This window comes from Vulpes lagopus, chromosome 3, assembly GCF_018345385.1.
Source record: "Vulpes lagopus strain Blue_001 chromosome 3, ASM1834538v1, whole genome shotgun sequence".
NCBI lineage: Eukaryota > Metazoa > Chordata > Mammalia > Carnivora > Canidae > Vulpes > Vulpes lagopus.
Window position 1 is genome coordinate 48,490,638 of NC_054826.1, and position 19,622 is coordinate 48,510,259.

At 48.4% G+C, this 19,622-nt stretch overlaps 1 protein-coding gene and 1 non-coding gene across 2 annotated transcripts in view; both read right to left on the reverse strand.

The window, feature by feature from the left end:
- SH3PXD2B (SH3 and PX domains 2B) overlaps positions 1-19,622 on the reverse strand; it is a 97,648-nt gene that overhangs the window by 64,471 nt on the left and 13,555 nt on the right. The window contains exon 2 of the mRNA XM_041749351.1: positions 3,048-3,128. Coding sequence (XP_041605285.1) covers positions 3,048-3,128 — 81 coding nt within the window. The remainder of the gene's footprint in view (positions 1-3,047; positions 3,129-19,622) is intronic.
- LOC121488526 lies at positions 2,795-2,901 on the reverse strand. The gene has a single exon (XR_005987141.1). It is a non-coding gene; the product is annotated as a U6 spliceosomal RNA (small nuclear RNA).

Genomic DNA, 19,622 nt, shown 5'->3' on the forward strand with positions numbered 1-19,622 from the left:
ATCAGCACTTCTAACTCCATATAAACCTTGTGAAGTAGCCACTAGAGAGAGAGGGGCACTAGAAGCACAGTGGCTAAGAATGTGGTATCTGGTGTCACCTGCCCAGTTTCAAATCCAAGTTGTGACGCTCACTAGCTGTGTGGCCTTGTGCAAATGATGTATCTTCTCTGAGCCTAAGATTCTACATCTTTGTAATTTAATAAGCTTAACATGAAGATTAAATTAGTCATTATACCTAGATGCTTAGCAGTCAGTGCTCCAGAAATGCCAGCTGTTTCTATTGTCATTACCTCATGTTACTGACAAGGACAATCAGGCCACAAAGGGGTTAAGGGACGTGCCCAAGGCCACACAGCACAGGTGGCTGGGCCCCAAGTCTCCTGACTGAGTCCTCTGCTTTTTCCATTACGCCACACTGGCCTAGCTGTTCCTCCACGAAAGCTTGGCCCTTCTCATACTCTTTTGTGCCAAGTTACTTTTGGAAAAGCCAAGGCTACTCGCCAGACGGGAGGAAGGGGAGGGTGGGATCATGATATCATCTCACTTTAGGGTATCACAGCCCCATGCTGGCCGGCCCCCTTGCTTGGTCCTTGGAAACAGCTGAATTTGGCTGGTGGGGTCCTCCTCTAGGATGTAGGGGGTGGATAGCAGGCTGTTTCTAGGACAGCAGGACCCTCTGGAGTTCCATGACTTTTTCATTCCAGCCACCCATCGGGACTCTTTAAGGCTGGCTGAGGCACTGCCTTTAGACTAATAGGGAGGGGAGTCTGAGGCAGCTGTTTATGTTATAGCAAACCCCCAATTATTGCCAATTATGCTGAGTGGGGAAGAAAACCTCACTTTTAAGTTCTGGTAGAAATAAGAAAGTTGAGTCAGAACAGAAGAGTTGAGGGAGGACAGGCTTTGAGCCAGGGAGGCTCGTGATTATACTCTGGCTCAAGTGTTCCCAAATGATGTCACCTCGGGCAAGTCTCATCTGAACAAGAGGGACAGCTAATAACAGCTAATGTGGTTACTGAGACAGGCACGTCTTGATTGACTGCCACAATGAATGCGTGAGGAAAGTGCTTTCATTCTTAACATGCAGATGGGGAAACTGAGTGAGTCTCAGAAACATACAGAGGTGAACCAAGCTGAGACCTGAAAGGTAAAGCTGAGATTTGAACCCAGTCTGTCTAACCCCAGAAGTCAAGGTCTAAAGCTCTGGGTATGATGCCTCACTGGCTGCAGAACAGCAGCACTGAACATTTCCATATGTACTTCCAAGGCTTCACCCCCGCCCCCCACCCCTGCCTGTCCTTGTCCAGACCTGCTCCTCCAGATGATGCTGGACCAAACCCCCTGACCCCTGCGGCTATAGCTGACAGGCTCGGAGGTGGACCTAGGACCCCTGGGACAAACAGATTCTCTCTCTCTCCTGGAGACTGGACTCAGTACCTAAAAGGCCAGAGTGCTGACTACAGGGAAGGATACCTCACCTGGGGAAATGAAATGCTACCTGGGGGATGTGGGGCAATGGGTTGGGGGAGGAAGCTGGTACAGAGGGGCTGGCAGGAAAACAAAGTCAGCTTCATGGGAGACTCTGTGGCCACAGTGACAGATGGCTGAAGAGCTGATAGGCCTCCGAGGGTCATTCAGTTGCTGGTTCTGGGGCCCTGTGAGGCCAGCTGCATTTCCTGCTCTGGGCTCAGTGGGGCACACTTGCCTCCTCCCATAAATCTACCCCACTCCTCTCTTCCTGCCTGAGCTGCCCAGGAGGTATTTTCTCAGTGTGGATGTCCCTAATCCTCAGGATAGCATTCCTGATCATCATTGCCACAGTTCTATCATCTCGCTGTTCTCTGCCCACTGTTATCCTTTTGGAGGTGTTAGGCAAGCAAGAGGCATCTTGGAAGCAAATTCAGGTAGTCCTCTCTATACAGACTGTGCGTGAAAAGTCAGTGTAGAAACTTGCAAAGGTGTTTACCCAACATTCAATCTCTGACCTGAAGACCCGCTGTAATACATCTGCATAGATCACCCCTGCTTCTGGGTAAGACGGTGTGGATCTCAGTCATTCTCAGACAGGACTGTAGCCCCTGTTTATCGTGTTCATCTTCCTTGCCTTTCCGCCAGGGTTCGGCCTCTTCTTGGTCCCTATGCTGCTCCTGCCAAGTCTGTTTTAGATAGTATCTTAGCATCTTTAACATATAGTCTCTTTGTGTATTTACATGTTCACTGTAGACCAGAAGGAAAATATAATTTACATATGGTACTGTTTGATTTTGTTGCATTTTGTGAACACAAAACATAACGAGTTCAGTGCATTTTAATAATTAGGTAACTGGTGTCTCAGTTGGTTTACATTACGCAATGACTCTTGGCAGTTTGTTATGTAGGCGTTTGAGATTGTTTTAGTGATACTGGGGAACTGGTTAGAAGCACATTATTATCTCGCCTCCCCCCTTAAAATAATGAAATACAGATTCTGAAAATTCTTTATCCAACATTTTTAGGAATGGATTAGTTCCATACAACCAAGGCTGTGGTTAATATCACTCAACCTTCTGAAAGAACATGTGAGGTCAGAAGATAGGATGGTGTGCAGAGGACACTGTGTTCACTGGGGCTTCTGGGAAGCGACCTTTTATTCCTTCCTGCTGAGTATAAGGCCAGAGGATTTTGTAACCCTGTGGGATCTGAGGATAAAGCCAACACCACAAAAGCAGGATGCAAGGAAGGAGCTGGGTGAGGTGGTACTGTGGAAACCCTGGATCAAGCTGTGCCTGAAGCCCAGCAGGTTTTTTCTCCTGGGAAGTCAAACATGTGCTCCACAAATTTGTGGGTCATTCTTGCATAGGAACCATGTTAATTTCTGTATCATTTCAATTTCAATACCTGTGCTGCTGAAGTGAGCAGCACATGACATCATTTTTAAGTATGGGAAATAAAAAGGAACACTATGTGTCCACTATGGGTGAGGGTCTAGGCTTTGATATCAAAATGGAAAGTTAGTCCAATTAAATTTTTTCCTACACTGCAGTTCATTGGACACTCCAAATCCTTACCTGGAGGTCAAAGAACTTGCTGTAGCGCCGGTAAATGGCCTCTGTGGAGCCGCTGGACCACGTAACCCGGATGATATAGACCTACAGAGAGAGAAAAAGCAGATGGGCATTAACACCAAGGGAGCCCTTCCATTTCCAGGACTCTGGAGCAAAGCACAGGGTTGTGTCAGAAAGACCTGGATCTGAGTCTGAGCTCTGCTGCCATCCAGCCATATGGCTTTAGACAAGTCATTTGCTCTCTCTGGGCCTCAGCTTCCTTCTCAATAATATGGGTATAACCTCCACCTCTGAGAACTATACAAAGGATTAAGTGAAATCAAGAATGGGAAAGCATTAGCACCCTGCTCATCTCAGATGATGGTGTTATTTGCAGCACTGTAGGGATTTCCTGCCTTCCATTCAATCCAGAGAGCCGCAGGGCTGGCTATTTTTTGTCATTCTTAAAGCTTTGCCTTTTGTCAGAAGTCACAGAGACTGGCAGTGCTTAGCCCTCTCATAGTTCTCATAAGCTAAGCCATCAGACCTCTTCCACCAGGCAAGGCCCAGGCCAGGTCACTTCTCCCTCCAAGTCAGTTTCTGCATCTGTGAACTGGGCTGACAGCATCTGCTTAGTGTGACAGTGTGAGGATCTCATGTGACTGAGGACGGGGAAGCACTTCACAAGACACAGCCCACACAAAACACAATGTATGATGACAAATTTGGGCAGAGTGACGTAGCAGTAGGTGGTGGCTCCTGTCAGAGGTGGTGTCTAATGCGGCTCTCTGCACACCACTGTTCACTGGGGATGAGAAATCAGCCCATGCATAACCCATTCTTGACTTGCACAAATGATCTGTGGCTGCAGGGCTGTTTTGACAATTAAAAAGTATATATGTGAAAGCTCTTTGGAAACGCAGAAAATGCTGTATAAATATGAGGGGTTCAGTGTTGTCAGAGGCCATGAGCTAAGGACTGGCTGGAGAGACACCACTTAATAGGTGAAGAACCCCCCTCCCACAGCACACAGCACTGTGTGTTAGATGCCAAGTGCCATTAACTATCCATGGTGATTGGTTGCGAAATGAGCACATGACCTGTACTGAACCAATCAGAGCCAGTAAAAGTCAGTTCTGGGGCTTTTGCTCCAACCCTTGAGAACCACCACTTCTCTTTTCTTTGAAATTGCTGGGCTGTCAGGATGGGAATCTGGAGCTGCTGGGGGCTGTCTCATCACTGCTTAGAAGGAACCTGTCTGAGAATGAGGCCAGCATCAGTAGATTTCTGTAAGAGTCTGACCCTGAGGTCCAGCTCTGCTTGAAGCTCAATCTACTCCTGGTCTGTCAAGTTTCCTGAGCTAATAAATGTTGGGCCAAACCTATCTTCTCAAATTGTTTTTGAAGCCGGTTTAAGTTGGGTTTCTGACACAAGTAATCTAGTCCTGACCGATGCAGGATGAGAGGTGGGGAGAGCTCTCTGAAGCCTGGAATCATCACTGTGCACTTTGAAGGACCTGGAAACTTTACTAGGAAACTTCATTCAAAATGCGACAAGGTGGAGCAACTATGGGGGGCTGGGGCCAGAGACCAGTGTGAATGCCAGGGACTTGTGGGAGAAGGTTCTCCAGGTGAGAAGACATGAATAATGGGAACAAATATTAGGACAAGATGGGAAGGGCCCTTGAATGCCAAGCCAAGTTCACCAAGCAGCGCTGAGTGAACATGCATTTTCTTTCAAAGAAGCTTGATAGAGGGGAAAAAACATGGGCTCTAGAGTCAAGAAGCTCTAAACTCATACAATTTCCTAACCCTCAGAGCCACAGCTTCCTTAACCAAAAAATGGTATCAGCAAGTCTATCTCATACCAAATTGTGATGACTATTGGAGGTCAAGCTCTGAGCTCTTTGCCTAGCAGAAAGGAAAAGTTCAAGAACTTTTAGTACCCTGTACTCATATTCTCCAATGCCTGCCCCACCCCTCTTCATAAAAACAAGCTATTTCAACATCAGGGATTTGGGCATCTGGGCTCACTGCCCCACCTCCCTTGTTTGTGCTCCCCGGTCCTGGAGGCCTCACAGAGCCAAAGAACAACAGGTCAAGGCATCCTTTAGGAATCACCTTAGAAAGGTGATTTTCTGACCAAGAACTGTGTCTCCAAAGCCACCTGGGTAGTTGTCATTTTTAAGACTTAAATTCTGCTTCAAGACTCCAGCATAGAGAGAGATTTTGAATGGCTACCATTTGTCATTCGTTTTTTCAGTGTACAACATTTATTAAGTACCTCTTGCATGCCAGGTGCTCTGCTGGGTGCTGGGATATGAGGAGCAAGACAGACCTAGACTTTGCCCTTGGAGGGTGGGAAGATGAGCAACAGACCAGCCGACAAGCAAGCATGTATGTAACTTACACGTATGTAAGTTACAGTCAGTGCTTCTGAAGGACTGAAGGACGCCAGCACCTGCTGTGAGCGCACCATGGGGGAAGGCAGGGCAGCTGGGTGTCCTTGGAAGGGAAGGCCTATCTGAGGAAGCCAGCATTGAACAGAGACCTGAAGGATGAGGAGCTGGCCAGGAGAAGAGCCGAGAACAGAGTATTCCAGGCATTGAGAAGAGGATGAATAAGGATACAGAGGATAGGAAATGCTGGACATGTCTGAGGTGTAGGAAGACTGTCACAGCAAGCAGAGCTGGTGAGACGAGGCAGTGGCATCACGAAGGGCTTGCAGGCTACAGGGAGGAGATGGGATTTTGTTCTAATAAAGAGTTTCAAGGTGTGTGTGTGTGTGTGTGTGTGTGTGTGTTTGACATGATTTAAAATCATGTTTTTTAAAACATGATTTTTTTTATTTTTTATTTTTATTTTTTTTTAAAACATGATTTAAAAAAAAATATTTTCCTATATATCCTTCTGGCCACTGTGCGAAAAATGGTTTGACGAAGAGCAGGGACATTACTAAGGAGGCTTTTCCATCACTGAAAGGGACTCAGCCAATCTTAGGGCCCTAACATCTAGATGAGTAAATTGAGGCCCAGAGAAGACCATACCAACAGTCCTGTCACTAGGGGTTGCTTAAGCAAAGTCTTGATGACTATCTGTCAAGAACAATGCTAATACAGATGAAAAAAACAAAAGACTGATCATGAAAGTTTCATTGTTTTCCTGAAACCAAAATGGAAAAAAAAATTCTTACACAATTCATTCTCGATCACTTGTTTATAGTTTTTAAAGTTCTGTACATATGGTACAAGGACTCTGCAGTAGTCCTAATTGGTTTATTGGAATCAACTTCTGAGCACAATTTGATGTCTGCATTTTTAGGCACAGATAACTTTTTAATGAGAATTGTCCCAATGTAGTCCTTATCCAGGATTTAGGGGTGGGTGAAAGGGCACACCCACTGGATTCTGACGCCAGCCCTGCTGCTGGGGGAGACTTACAGGCACCAACCTCTTTGGCCACAGTATCCTTCTCTTGAAAAGAGGGTTAGTAATTTCCCTTGAGGATTCACTGCAATTGCTAATATATTTGCCCAATGCCTGACACACAGGAGGTATGCAAAGTTAGTAGCAGTTGTCCGATATGCCTGCTTATCTGGTACTCCCTTTCTTGTCTTGGTAATTGCACCTAATTTCCTTTGGAATGTCACCCCTCTCCCTCCCCTAGTCTTTGTGATACAGAGTGGGCCCGTGTCCTGGGTTTGGCCAACCAGACTGTTGCTTATCCCTGGTCACAGCAGTGGTTCAGGGATGGGCATGTGACCCAAGCCAGGCCAATGAAACTCAATTCTTGGACTTTTGATGGCATGATCAGGGAAGAACCACTTTTCCCCACCTCAAGAGCTAACTGGGAAGAAAACTATGTGAAAAATATCTGTCACACAGGAGCAAGCAGCCAGGAGGGAGAGAAGGGGCCTGAGTCCTGTGACATCATTTGAACCCCCAGATCCAACATCCTGGACATCACTGACATAAGCCAAAACCTTCACTTTCTTGTTTAAGCCAGTTTTATTTCTGTTACTTGTAACCAAAGCAATTTGAACACATTCGACCTTGACTTTTAGATTATATCCCAAGCCCAGTTAACACTAATTGCCCTGACATTAAGGAATTAAAAGCAGACTTCTTCATGGCAGCATTATTCACAATAGCCAAATGATGAACAAAATGTGTTGTATACACACAATGGAATATTATTCAGCATTGAAAAGGGCATTCTGACTCATGCTATAACATGGATGAACTCTAAGGACGTTATGCTAAGTGAAATAAGCCAGTCACGAAACACAAATACTATATGACTCCACTTACGTGAGGTACCTAAAATAGTCAAATTCATAGAAACAGAAAGTAGAGTGGTGGTGACCAGGGGATGGCGAGAGGGATAGGGAGTTAGGTGTTTAATGGGTATAGAGTTTCAGTTTGGAAAGATAATAAAAGTTCTGGAGATGGACAGCAGTGATTGCATAACGGTGTGAATATACTTAATGCCACTGACCTGTACACTTAAGAATGGCTGCATTGGTACAATTTACATTATATGTATTTTATCACAGTTAAAAAAATAATTTCTAACAAAAGTAGATTTCCTGCAGATTTATGTAGTCCATGTCATGTTCCCCTGGAAATGACACTGAAACTTTCTCCATAGAATAGCCCTCAAGACATGTGCTGCATATCCAGGAAAAGATTTATATTCAGAACATATTTTTTACAAAAAAAAACTCTCAAAACTCAACAGTAAGGAAACAACCAACACGATCACAAGATGAACAAGAGATCTGAACAGACCCTTCAAAGAGGAGATACGGATGGCAAATAAGTACACAAGATGTTCGACATCATTAGCCAACAGAGAAAGACAAACTGAAACCATGATGAGATATTACCACATATCTCTTAGAATGGCTAGATTAAAAAAACTGACAAACAAAAACAAGTGCTGACAAAAATGTGGGGTCACTGGAACTCTCATCCATTGGAGGGAAAGCAAAATGGCACCACCACTCTGGATGGATGGGAACTACTAGGTGAAAGGCTGTTGATAAGGATAGTCACACTGTGTGAGAGTATCACCCCATGGATTACTTTCCTAGCAAAGGGAAGAATGTACCTTTTCAATGGAGATCTGGTGTTTAAACTCCAATGAGGTGATCAAAGCTAGCATCACCAAGAGAGACAAGCAAGTATCCCAAGGTGATACAACATGAAATATGCAAAATCTTCTATCAAGTATTGTTGCTAAAATGTTTAACCTGAATCTCAAGCCTCTTGACCTAAGTTCCAATTTATAGAAAGTAAAGGAGGAAGAGGAACAAGCTAAATGACACCATAAGGAAACAATCAGACAAATTCAGAATGTGGAATATTCTAGAAGTCTACTAACAGGGCATAGTTCAAGTGCTCTTCTCTGACTGCTCCCTTCCTACTAATATTAGGTTGGGTCTCCCTGCTGCATGTCTCCTTGGCACCCACTTCCCCATCACAAAGTCAATTATACTTTACTGCAATTGCTAGGTATCTGTTTTCACACTCGGCTCTAAGTTTTGTGAGAGGAGGGACAGTGCCTATCTCATTCACTGAATGCTGTATGCCCAGTGCTGGGCATGATGGGAAATCTACGCTTTGTGAAAAAATCTGAAAGAAACTGAGATGCTAGGAGGTCAAGTGTTGCAGATAGCAATGCCTATGGGAGGCAGGCCTGAGGTCTATGGGAAGGGTGCTTAGCCCAGCTGTGTCTCTCAAATGTTCTCACAGGTTTGCCTATCCTCTCTGCTCTGTGCCCTGCTTTGCAACCCCTCCCACTGGCACATCTGCTCAGAGAGTCTCAGGGAGCAGCTGGGACTCCTTTCCTCTGGGAATGAGGAAGCAGATACCACACTGGTGTCTGAAGGTCCCAGAGGGTTTCCTCTGGCTCCTGCCTTAAATCGGAATTAACCACCATGGCAATCCCTTCTTACTCAACCTCAGCAGCCTGGCCTGTGTGATTTACAAAGCCCAGACTCCCCAGGCCTGGGTTCCCATCAGGCTCAGTGTCATCAGGGCCAGAAGTGCTGGATTTCCTCACTTCCTCTAAGTCAGTACAGAGACGAACTAGTGGAAGTGGGGGCTGCGGGGTGGGGTATACGACAACCAGGGTGCTTGGGGTGGAGGTGGGCAGATGGCTGGGCCGTGGAATCTCCCAAATTCCCAAGAGCCTGGAGGTGAAGCTAACACACCTCACATTTTCCTAGCCAGGAATGGAGGTGAAGAAGTGCAGTGACCTGCCTGAGGTCACAATCTCTATAAAGTTCAGAATGAGGGCTGCGATTCAGGCTACCTCTAACCCTGATGGCCTTGCTACACCAGGCAATCATGCCTCCACCCCATCTGTCTGTAGGCAGATGCATGCTCATTCTCCTGTTTTTGAGAGCCCACCAGGAGGCTGTGGAGTTCAGGAGTTCAGATGGCCTTGATTCACCTCTGTTTTTGTTTCCAACTAGCTATGTGGTCTTGAGAAAGTGGTTTAAACTTTCTGTGACTCAGCTTCCTCTCTGTAAAAAACAGGAATCACTAAAGTATCAACATCAGAATTGGGGTGATGATTACATGAGAATGTACATGCAGAGTGCCTTGCATGGTGCCTGCGTGAGGTAAAAGCTATCATCATCATCATCATCATTACTAGAAGTCAAGCACAGGGACATAAAGCTGAGGGAGACCTGGTCTCTGCTCACTACCTCTGTAGATGCTCTTCCCACAGCCCACCCACCTGTCCCTACTCCCCCATCCCCAGGGCCCTGCCTCTTTCTCTGTCTTCTCCAGGGCCCATGGGGGTCAGAGGGACTGCCTCTGCATGGCCTGGGAATACAGGCCTCGCTCACCTGAGCCTGGGACACACATTTCCTAGCTGTCAGATGAGTCAGGGCCCTGTCCCCTCCCTATGAGTGTCTGGAGGGAAGGAACTACCACCTCCCACCCCCACCCCTACCCCCAGGCCTCAGCCTCAGCCTCAGTGGAGGGGAGCTCTGTGTCTGGTCCAAATTCAGGGCTGCCACAGTGCCAGGGCTTCACCTACCCTGGGCTTTCCTCCTCTGCCAAGAATTGAAGACTGTTCCAGAGCCCTAGGTCAGTCTGACCTTGCCAGGAGGTACCATGGTGACCCCTGTCTTCTGAGGATTACTCTGTCTTGAGGCCTCTGGAAGCTACTTTTCCTTAATTTAGACTACTTTCAGGAGACAAAAAAGTAAAGCCCTTTGGCAGAGGCTAAGAATTCCTCTTGGACAACCACCTCCCCACCCCTCGCACTTGAGAAGTGCTACCTTTCCCTCCTGTCTCATGGCCACAACTGACTGCTCAGGGTGGGCCCATCAGCTTCTCTCAGGAAGCTGGAATCAGACCAGATGTCAGCTCCAGCCAGAGCCACCTCCACACTTTGAGACAGACATCTGGCATGCAGAAAAGGACAAATGAAGGAGAGGCACAGAGAGGAGAGGCAGGGAAGAGCCCTGCTTGGCTCCTGCCAGCACTCCAGTTCCTGCTTCCAGGGACTGCCTGCCCACCCATGGCTTCTGCGATGCATGACAGGGACCTGGGCCTTCCAGTTAATTCCCCTTTTGGTGTGAAGAGGGTTTTTACACAACTCAAAGAATTCTATGATACAGAGAAGAAAGTTCAGCCACTATCTTAGGTAAAAAGAAAAGGCTAAAAAAAAAAAAATTGTAATCTCAATCTCAAAAAAGTTATACATACTGTATATAAATATATGTGTGTGCACGTACCTACATAATATCTGGTAGCTATGTTGTATTAAGTCTTTGTGAACACCGATTTAGCAAAGACTGAGCCACTGTTCCTGGGGGAAATACACGGTTAGGGTCCTGCAAGCCTCTGATCACAACATTTTCATTAACCGACCAATACATAGCTTGGCTGTTTTTGTTTAAAGAAACCTTATTTGATGTATATTGTAAATGCATTAACAATGAACTCCGGGGGCAGCCCCGGTGGCTCAGTGGTTTAGCATCTCCTGCAGCCCAGGGCCTGATCCTGGGGACCTGGGATCGAGTCCCACGTTGGGCTCCCTGCAGGGAGCCTGCTTCTCCCTCTGTCTGTGTCTCTGCCTCTCTCTCTCTCTCTCTCCCCCTGTGTCTCATGAATAAATAAATAAAATAAAAAACAAAACAAAACAAAAACAATGGACTCCAGGCCAGAAACACTGTAACTCACGCCTAAATGAAGCTTCTCTAACACACGTGTCTGCCCCATGAAGACACATCACAGCCCTTCTGAGCTTAGGAACGCCAGACAGCATGTCAGCACTCTGTATCAGGTCATTTCAAACAGTTTGTCTACGAATGAAGATTTAAATCAGAACAAAGCTTAGAGGTCTTTGAAACATGCCAGGAGCTGGGTCGGGGGAAAGCTAAGTGGTGCGCCTGAAACAGGCCAAGCGCCTCCGTAGCCCCCAGGAGCCCTAGTAAGCTGACATCCCTGTCTCTGCATACCCACTGGCCAGATCTCTGCCCAGGGCTGCAGCTCTTGGAAAGGCCCCAGCACTCCATCCGCATGCCGTATGCTGTCCCCAGTGCAGCAGGATTATGAGACAGCTGCCGCCCCACCTCACGAGTGCTCTGATTTCATACATTCTCATCATATGAACTAAAAAACACAAGAAGGTGTTTCTGCCCCGTGAATAAAATCTCTGAGCGCAGGGGGGAATGTCCTCCAATATCACTTCGCTTTGCAAATCTATTTAGTGGGGTTTCTAGGATTAGCAAAGAACCCAGCTGATACCATTTAGAAGGGCTGGGGCTGTTGCTGTAGTCGCGACAAAGTGATTACATTCTGGTCTGGGTGGCAATGGCCAGAACTTTAATTTTTGGGGAACAATTGCAGGTGTAGGTGGGGAAAGGTCTGGTCCAAGGGCCTTCCAAAGTGACATTCTTTCCTAAGATCACTGTGTCTCAAGGGACGCGGGAACCCGGGGTACACGAGCTGCTGGCAGCTGATACAGGATCTCGGCACTCAACTGCAGAGAATCCCAGAGAGACAGTTAGTCTCTGCCATTCCCTTCCCTCCAGGAGCCTGGCAATAGTGGCTTCGTAACACTCTCTCCGACATTTGTTGGTCTCTCTTCCTAGAGGGGACTGAAGACATCAGGGCAGGCTGCATGGCCAGGGAGAACGTGAACACACCGACTTCCCTTTTCCTTTCTATTTAGTTTCCCTCTAGTTCTAGCAAGTGCTACTGGTTTTCCACTTATGGGAGACAGCAAAAGCTTCACCTTTAAAAATAATTTAAGAAAAACAGTGGAGTCAATTCGAAGAAGAATACAGAGTTAATACGTAGCACCAGGGGTTTGTGGCTATGTCAGACGCTTCGACGGTGCCCGCGGGAGGATGGAGAATGAGAGCAGTGCTGTTTTAATGGAATCCTGAGCCCATTCTCACTCTATCTGCACTTGTGGTTCGCAGGCCAATGGGCCTACAACATTTCTCAAGTGGGAAGCCTTCTCCTGGCTCTGCAGTGCTGGTGGGCTGTCTGGAATGACCTGGGAGATGGAAGAAAGTATCTCTAGAGAGGGCACGAGTGGGGCAGAGGGGGCTAAGGCTGTTTTCCCACAGAGGCTATGAGAAAGGTGTGTCGGCAAAACAGACATTTGTGGTCCATTAGCAATGTCTGCCACAGGCACGGGGATCGGAGGATGTACATATGCAGCATCCCTAATCTGGATCAACCCCTCCATTTACAAATGGGGATACGGATGGGCCAAGAGGTGCAGCGACCTGCCAAGGGTTACACTCTCAGCCATGGGCTCCTTCCACTTCCACAGCCATGTCCGCATTTCTATGCAAGATCCTTGGGCCCCCTGGGCCTCCCACACAATGGCTTGTCCAGAGAACTTTAGAACTGATTAAGCCAGTGGTTGAAGCCACTGGGATCCTGGTGAGGTGGCTGGGTCTCTGGGCTCTCCATCCTGGTTTCCACTAGGCAGCACCACTTTAGGCTCTTCTATATATGGAGGAGGGTGTAATCCAGCAGCTTGCAGGCCCAGCTGCCAGAATTTGGGGGTCCATACTGCCACCAGGCAACCATCCATGCAGGTTCTGACAGGGCCTGGGCTCTTCCATCACCCACAGCCCTCCTTTGCCTGCTTCAGGATGACAGGAGGGGCTTCCAGTACTTGAAAATATTTGAAAACCCTGTTCCAGGCCATCCCTTATTTTATAGTTGGGGTTATGAGGTCAGAGAGGGGAGGGGAGTTGCCCATGCTACACAGAGAACAGACAGGACAGTTGGAACCACACCCGGGGCTCCTCCTGGGAGGTGCTGAGGATGCTGGAGCTCTGCTCCAAAATGCTGTTTCTCAGAGTTGAGGGGCAGCAGAACCCTTTTTAGATGGAGGGAGGAAAAACTGTCTCTCACGCAGCACAATGAGGAGCTCTGGCTTCTACTTGCAGGCCACATATTTGTGTGGCGAGGCCTGAGCCCAGGGTAACGGAAGCTGTCCTATGTGGCAACCTGAACTACAAAAGTAGCACATGCAGCCCTGAAATCAAGCAGCGGCATTAGTTTCCAGATCCAAGTGAACCCACTTCCAGCAGAGAAGGCTCCTGGGAATATGCCTAAGGGCACCGGAGAGATGACAGATCCTGGTTTAAGAAACCAACTTTAAAGGATGGGTGTGACTCCCTCTTCCATACTAATTGGGTCTCTGGGTTGGCAGATCCCAGGCACAGCCTGGTAAGGACGGGCTGGGCTCCAGATCCATCATTCTGGTGATACGCCGCCCTGGCCTAAAGTGGAGGAGCCCAGTGTGCGGGGGGTGGGAGAGAATGAGAGAAGGGTGGAGGAGAGAGGGAGAGAGGGAGAGAGGGAGAGAGGGAGAGAGCAGAGGCAGTTGGATGGGCTCCGAGGACTTAACTAATGGGAAACATGATTCTGCTGCTCCCCTGGAGACCACGAGTTCCCTCTGGTTCTGATCTGTCGGCTCTCCACAGCTGTCTGCCCAACATCTGGCCTATGTAGGTCAACACTCCCAACCTCTTTTTTGGAATTGCAACAGCCTGCAGTTTGTCTGATTGCCCAACACCCCAGAGCAGCATCGTCCGCCGGAAGGGCTGAAGACTGTGTATTTATCTTTTCAGAGTAAGTACATTAAGTCTATTCCTAGAGAAATGCTGCCAAGTGTGGCAATGCCCTAGAGACCCAGGAGGCGATCACTGAGTGTTACGGTAGGCTGGGACCAAGAGGAGTGGGGGGGCCCAAGACAAGATCACTGACCACATAGGGGATGGTGCTGGTGTGCATCGGTGCTAAGTGCTTTGCAAACACAGTGTGCAGTCCTCAGGAACTGCCTGCCAGGAGGGTAGAGCCACCCTCAGGGCTGAGGAGGAAACCTAGGCCCAGAGCAGTGACATGGCACACCTGAGGTCACACAGCTGGGAAGAGCAGCTGACATCAGATAGAATCCCAGCCCCTTCAGCCTCTGAGGTCCTGTCTCCTCCAAAGGCCAGCCCTCAGGTGTCCTGGCCCCAGGCCAGAACTTTTCTGTCCTCATCATCAGGAATCACCAAGCCCAGGCTTCACGGCAAGTGACACATGGGGAGCAATCGTCTGCCAGTTTTTCATTTTTTCCTAATTTTTTCAATTAAATGAATGCTTGGAATGGGGCCCAAATACAAGTGCTGGTGGTGCTGGCTGTGGGTAAGATGTTCTGGTTTAGGGTTGGGTACCCACCATTCCTCATCCGTAGGGTACACAGTGAATGTGCAGGGGGAGCTGAGGGTCTCTGTCTCCCTGTGCGCAGAGGGGTGCCAGGCTGGGAGGCGGGAGAGCGGAGTGCTCTCTCCAGTCAACATCTAATTGTGTCTCTCTTCTCTGTTTCAAACACTTCAGCTTGTTCATCCACTCTTGCATTCAGCAAATACAGAGTGCCTACTGGGTACCAGGCTCCCTTCCAAGGGCTGTGGCTGTGGCCATGAACAAGACAGAAGCCCCTGCCCTTCTGGAGCTTTCAGCCTTGTCAAGGAAGGCGACAATAGCATGGTGTGGGGTTTAGGGGGCCTCCTCCCATGGTGACCCAGCCAGGCTCTCCCTTGCCTCCTGGCCCTGCACATGCCATGGCCTTTGGCAGAACATCTCTCCCTTTGTTTGTCTAGCACCTCTTTAGTTCTCAGATGGCAGCTGAGGAAGCCTCTGGAGACCCTAAATCTGGCTCTGGTCCCATTCTCTGGGTTCCCACAACCACTGGGGCTGCCCTCTCTCAGTACACATGCCTCTGAGCATGCTGGTCTGTCCCCTTCTCTCCCCTGGGAGTCCTGGAGGGGCAGGGGTCACCTCTGTCTGGTGCACCATGGTCCTGTCAGTGCCTGGTTACATTTGGCTCTTGGGAAATACCTGGTAAAAGACAAAAAGGCACATGGACAGATAGGCAAGCAGGCAACGAGACAAAAAGCCAACACAGGGCCACACAGTCATAAATCAAGGTGACCTCACTCAAGGCTCTCTGTGTCTGGAGAGTAACAATGCTCTCGAAGTGGCTGAATGGACAGCTCAACTGCCAAGGGTACTGGAAACAGAACCAGCTTTGTGACAGAGGAGAATGCAGGCATGGGGCCCGATCCCAGAAGAGAAGTCCACATCTCACCCCTAGGCTTCTCAGAACAGGCAACAGAGAAAAAGAGAACACCACAGATGCAAGTTCAAGTGCAAGTGGAAGCATCTGCCACTGAATTCAAGAGTCAGGTCAGCCTGAGGGAGGGGATGATGGAATTGTTCTGTATCCTGTCTGTGGTGGTGGTCACAAGAAACCACACATGCATAAAAACTCAGAATGTTATACCAAGAAGGGAATTTTACTGCACACAAGTAAAAATTAAAAATAAACACACACCCCAATCACTCCTTAATGTTACTAAAAACAGACAGGCACTGGCTTTAGACTACTCTATAGCTTGAAGCTGCTGCATGATTTTGTAAATCAATGCATGGCTCCGGGCCTCCATTTTCTCATCTGTAAAATGGAGAGAACAGTATCTACTTTCAAAGGTTGGCTAAGGATCACAGGAACTAATGCACGACAGGCGCCTGACACATGGCCTGACCATATGCAGCTTCCAGTGCTGTCACGGATAACCCCATTATAGAGATGAGGCACTGGAGGCTCAGACAGTCTGTCTCCCCTGGGCCAACTCAAATCTTTCGAGGTAAGCTATGTTAAATGGAAAAGGCAGGGGGATCCCTGGGTGGCGCAGCGGTTTGGCGCCTGCCTTTGGCCCAGGGCGCGATCCTGGAGACCCGGGATCGAATCCCACGTCAGGCTCCCGGTGCATGGAGCCTGCTTCTCCCTCTGCCTGTATCTCTGCCTCTCTCTCTCTCTCTGTGACTATCATAAATAAATAAGAAAAAAAAATTTAAAAAAAAAAAAAAAAAAAAAAAAAAAAGGAAAAGGCAGGAATGTTATGCTTTAAAACCCAATCAGCTGTCCCCTACTTGTGTGCCCACACACAGAACTGCCCACCCTGGGAGCCTGTCTTCTTGTTACTGCCAGAGTCTTATCCAGATGGTGGGCAGCAGAATCCACTTCCAGGCTGGCCCGGCCACCTCAATTCTTCTACACTGAGACAAAGAACTGGTGGAAACACTCGCCGGCCTGGGTGTGCAGCTCCAGCCTGGGCCTCTGGCTGCCAACACACGTCCTCGCACACATCTGGCCCGAAGCAGCATGGGGAACTTTCCAATGGCAAGCAGAGGTGCTGGCAGCTGGAGCCTAGGCTTGCTGAAACCAACCTGAAGGCTGGCTTTCTAGGAAAGCCTCCAGGGCAGGCACTTAGGGCTTGTGGGGATCTCCCTGGCTGCCAGGCGTCAGAGGAGCCCAGAGGCCATACAGGAAACAGAGCTGAGAGATTTCAAGTTGGGGCCTCTCCTGTGTTAACAGGGCCGCCTAGAGAGAACTGGGCAGTCCAACGTGAGCACCCACTCTGTGTGAGGTATACAGACAGGAGGGGTAAAGCTGCCCAAGTAATGAAAAATAATCAAAATTATTATTTTGATTGGGCTGATCAGCGATGTGCCAAGTACTTCATTTATGTTATGTTATGAGATCTGGACTTGGAAGGGGTATCTGGCTTACCCAAGGTCACAGAATCATCATGTAACAGAGCCAAGATCTAAACCCTAGCTGCGTGACGTGGTGGGAAAAGACCAGTGCACATGGTTAGATAGTTCTCAGCTCTTACCTAAAGGGTCCAGCACAGTGCTTGGCACATAGGGGGTTCTTAATAGAGAAGACATTAGTAGAATCTTCTCATGGCCACACCCCCCCTAAGAAGTACTCTGTAGCCACTGTAGGGGCACAGGGGAGAAAAGGGCCCATTCTGCAGAGGGCACTTAGAGGCTTTCCAGATGAAAAAAACAATTGCACTGGATCTTAAGGATGAGTAGGAGTTTTCTGAATGAGGACCAACACCGAATCTTACTAAATCTCCAACACTCTGCTCTCAGGAAATCCTACAGAATGAACCCCATCATTCACCCATTTCATGGCAGAGAAAACTGACATTCAAAGACGTTAGGTCACTGGCCCAAACCCATGTAGCTAGTTAAGGAGGATGCCAATTTTTTTTTTTTTTTTTTGGATTTTAACGTATGATGGATGCCAAAATTTGAACTCAGTTTTATTTTACTTCAGAATGCCCATTCCTACCCAAGATGACCACGTGAAAGATGAGCATGTGGACCATAAGCGACTGTGTTTACTTCCCCTGGCTCCTAAGAACAGCAGAGCCGAGAATCCTGCCTCTACCACTTACCAGCCAGGTGACTGACTTCAGTCAGTAACTGTTGTGATAAGTAAATGCAGCCATACATGGGAAGCCAAAGACAATGCTGTGAGCAGTAGGAGCTCTTATCGTAGAGATTAAATGAGCTCATAAACCAGTGTATGACCCAATCATGCTTACCATCCCTGACAGGTTCTCAAACCTGGTTGCACAGTACACTTGGCGGTGCTTGTTAAAACTTCAGAGTTTAACCCAAGCCAGCCCCTCCCACTGCCTGGGTTCAAACTGTGGCCCTGTGACTTCCTAGCTGCATGGGCCTGGGCAAGTCCTATCTCAGCCTGCTTCTCCATCTGTAAAAGGGGAGTAATAGCGGTGCCTACCTCATGGGGCGACAGTAAGGATCAAGTGATTCAATGCATGCAAAGCTCTAGCTAGGCACAGCACCAGGCACATAGTAGCTACTCAATAAAAACGGTTTTTGTTACATTTCCCCCAGTCTAGAGTCAGTGGGTACAAAGACGATGAAATGTGTGCAGAGGCCTGGCTATTCCTGATCCTACCAGGCAGAGATCGGAAGACCCCCCAAATCTGGACCTTCTAAAAACAAGGTCAAATGGACTTGGAACTTCTAAGACGGGAAGGATCTCAGAAGAGAATGAGGTGGGAGCTAGGGTGGCTGGAAAGGTATAGGAGAGAGGCCAGAGCAAGGAGTCTAGCAGCCAGCTCTCCTCCTGGGTCCTCCCTTCCCCACTGGCTCATGCTGCCTCCTCACTGGCTATCTCCTCTACCACATAGCCCCAGCTCATTTTGGGCCACCTCATTTTGGATGCCAGCGGCTGTTCTCACAAGGTCCTCCTGTCCCTCTGCTCACCCCAAAAGAGAGATTTCTAAAACACAGCATCTGACTAGATTCCCTTCCTCCTTAGAATCTCTCAGTGGTTCCCTCTTAATGAAAAACAGTAAAACAACACCGATTCACATTTAATGAGCACTTCCTTACTTCTAGCCATGCTACTGGGCTTTGTTCCTTTATGGGCAGGACTTACTGTCATCCCCATTTTATAGACGGGGTAACTGAGTCTAAAGAAGCCGATGGCCTTGTTCAATTTAGACCAACACAATCACCAGCCTGAGTTTCTGCAATGGCTCCCTGCCTGGTCTTCTGCCTCTAGTGGCCATTTGGCTCTGTCTGTTTGGGGCTGTAGACAAGGGCTGGACCAGGGGACTCCAGGCCCAGGTCCAGAGTCTGGATACCAGGACCTGGATTGAACAAGTGAACAGGAAGGCTTGGGAAGAACACTCCCAAAGTCTGGAAAGATAACTGACACCAAACCTTCCTGTCACCCTCTAGGCCCCCAACCAAAGCCAAAGACACTGCAGCAGAATACCACAGGAGCTGACTGCCTAAACTAGGGCCAGAAATGTGGGGTTCCACTGGCAGCCTCTCAGGGAGTCTCAGTCTACAGCTCCCAGCTGCTGGGCCAGGGGCCCCAGGGAATGCTGGGAGCTCTCCCAGCCCCGCAGCGAGGCCCCATACCACACAGAACAGGCAGCCCAGCCTCAAGACAGCAAGAGTGCCAACCACACAGATTCTGAGCTGGACTGATGTGGGTTCTAATCCTGGCTCTAACACTTCCTTGAACAAGCTACTCACTCAGGGGCCTCAATTTTCCCCCCTGTAAAACAGGAATGCTAATAGTATTTCCTGTCTCTCAGGGCTGTTGAAGGGGATAATGGGATGTCAGTAAGATGCCTGGTCTAGAGGTGGACATCAAAACCCCTTCCACATAAGGAGACTGGGTTCCTTAGGCCCCAATCAAAACCAGATCATTAGGG